The 2,500-nt window shown below is 49.5% G+C and overlaps 1 protein-coding gene across 4 annotated transcripts in view; it reads left to right on the top strand.

Moving 5' to 3' along the window:
- LOC137361245 (sulfotransferase 1C2-like) overlaps window positions 1-1,062 on the top strand; it is a 17,716-nt gene extending 16,654 nt beyond the window's left edge. For all 4 annotated transcript variants that reach the window (XM_068026148.1, XM_068026149.1, XM_068026150.1 and 1 more), the window contains exon 8: window positions 893-1,062. In XM_068026148.1, the coding sequence (XP_067882249.1) occupies window positions 893-1,005 (113 nt within the window). In that variant the 3' untranslated portion in view covers window positions 1,006-1,062. The remainder of the gene's footprint in view (window positions 1-892) is intronic.
- The last annotated feature ends 1,438 nt before the right edge of the window (window positions 1,063-2,500 follow it).

The following is a 2,500-nucleotide window of genomic DNA, read 5'->3' as shown; positions in this document are numbered from 1 at the left end:
ATACAGGGAGGTGTGGAGTAACAAGCCACCTGAAAGGGAGGAGGAAGGAGATTCAATAGTGACTTTAAAAAGGGGGAAATCGGAGAAATACTGGAAAGGGGGAAAATTTACAGGGAAAAGGGGAGGTGGGCATTCGTGCCGCACAAGTACCAGGCAATGACCATCTCCAACAAGAGAGAATCTAACCATCTCCCCTTGACATTCAATGGCATTACCATCGCTGAATCCCCCACTATCAACATCCTGGGGGTTACCATTGACCAGAAACTGAACTGGAGTAGCCATATAAATACTGTGACTACAAGAGCAGGTCAGAGGCTGGGAATTCTGTGGTGAGTAACTCACCTCCTGACTCCCCAAAGCCTGTCCACCATCTACAAGGCACAAGTCAGGAGTGTGATGGAATACTCTCCACTTGCCTGGATGGGTGCAGCTCCAACAACACTCAGGAAGCTCGACACCATCCAGGACAAAGCAGCCTGCTTGATTGGCACCCCATCCACAAACATTCACTCCCTCCACCACCGACACACAGTGACAGCAATGTGTACCATCTACAAGATGCACTGCAGCTATGCACCAAGGCTCCTTAGATACAGGGCGAGGGGAAGGGAGGGGATGAGGTTAGTTCCACAGGCATCTACCTCTTTAACTGTACTTACATTGTCTCTCTTTCTCTCTGTCACTGTCTCTATCTGTCTCTCTCACACACTCTCTATCACTCTCGCTCACTGTCTCTCTGTCGCTCTCGCTCTCTCTCTGCCTCTCTCGCTCTCTCTCTGCCTCTCTCTGTCTCTCTCTCTCGCTCTCTCTGTCTCTCTCTCTCGCTCTTTGTCTCTGTCTCTCTCTCACTCTGTCTCTCTCTCACTCTGTCTCTCTCGCTCTTTCCCAGGTGAGGTTGGAGACTGGAAAAATCATTTTACCATCGCTCAGAATGAAGCTTTCGTTGAACATTACGAGAGAGAGATGGCAGAAAGTTCACTGAAGTTTCGTGAAGTTCTGTAACAAATCTGAGTCATAAAACAGCACGGAAAAATCAAAATTAAACCTCTTTAACCATCAAACAAAGTCTTGAAGACAAATTATTTCACAACAGGTCTGGTCAATCACTGAAACAGTCCTCGGGGGCAACTGAGAGACACCAGTCAGTGTACAGATATCATCCTGACAGAGAGGGACTGAGAGACACCAGTCAGTGTACAGATATCACCCTGAGAGAGAGGGACTGAGAGACACCAGTCAGTGTACAGATATCACCCTGAGAGAGAAGGGACTGAGAGACACCAGTCAGTGTACAGATATCACCCTGAGAGAGAGGGACTGAGAGACACCAGTCAGTGTACAGATATCATCCTGACAGAGAGGGACTGAGAGACACCAGTCAGTGTACAGATATCACCCTGAGAGAGAGGGACTGAGAGACACCAGTCAGTGTACAGATATCACCCTGAGAGAGAGGGACTGAGAGACACCAGTCAGTGTACAGATATCACCCTGAGAGAGAGGGACTGAGAGACACCAGTCAGTGTACAGATATCACCCTGAGAGAGAGGGACTGAGAGACACCAGTCAGTGTACAGATATCACCCTGAGAGAGAGGGACTGAGAGACACCAGTCAGTGTACAGATATCATCCTGACAGAGAGGGACTGAGAGACACCAGTCAGTGTACAGATATCATCCTGACAGAGAGGGACTGAGAGACACCAGTCAGTGTACAGATATCACCCTGAGAGAGAGAGACTGAGAGACACCAGTCAGTGTACAGATATCACCCTGAGAGAGAGGGACTGAGAGACACCAGTCAGTGTACAGATATCACCCTGAGAGAGAGGGACTGAGAGACACCAGTCAGTGTACAGATATCACCCTGAGAGAGAGGACTGAGAGACACCAGTCAGTGTACAGATATCACCCTGAGAGAGAGGGGACTGAGAGACACCAGTCAGTGTACAGATATCACCCTGAGAGAGAGGGACTGAGAGACACCAGTCAGTGTACAGATATCACCCTGAGAGAGAGGGACTGAGAGACACCAGTCAGTGTACAGATATCACCCTGAGAGAGAGGGACTGAGAGACACCAGTCAGTGTACAGATATCACCCTGAGAGAGAGGGACTGAGAGACACCAGTCAGTGTACAGATATCACCCTGAGAGAGAGGGACTGAGAGACACCAGTCAGTGTACAGATATCACCCTGAGAGAGAGGGACTGAGAGACACCAGTCAGTGTACAGATATCACCCTGAGAGAGAGGGACTGAGAGACACCAGTCAGTGTACAGATATCACCCTGAGAGAGAGGGGACTGAGAGACACCAGTCAGTGTACAGATATCACCCTGAGAGAGGGACTGAGAGACACCAGTCAGTGTACAGATATCACCCTGAGAGAGGAGGGACTGAGAGACACCAGTCAGTGTACAGATATCACCCTGAGAGAGAGGGACTGAGAGACACCAGTCAGTGTACAGATATCACCCTGAGAGAGAGGGGACTGA

Source organism: Heterodontus francisci, unplaced genomic scaffold (assembly GCF_036365525.1).
Source record: "Heterodontus francisci isolate sHetFra1 unplaced genomic scaffold, sHetFra1.hap1 HAP1_SCAFFOLD_1261, whole genome shotgun sequence".
Classification (NCBI taxonomy): Eukaryota; Metazoa; Chordata; class Chondrichthyes; order Heterodontiformes; family Heterodontidae; genus Heterodontus; species Heterodontus francisci.
The sequence above is the reverse complement of the archived record's forward strand: the minus strand, read 5'-3'. Positions and strand labels throughout refer to the sequence as shown.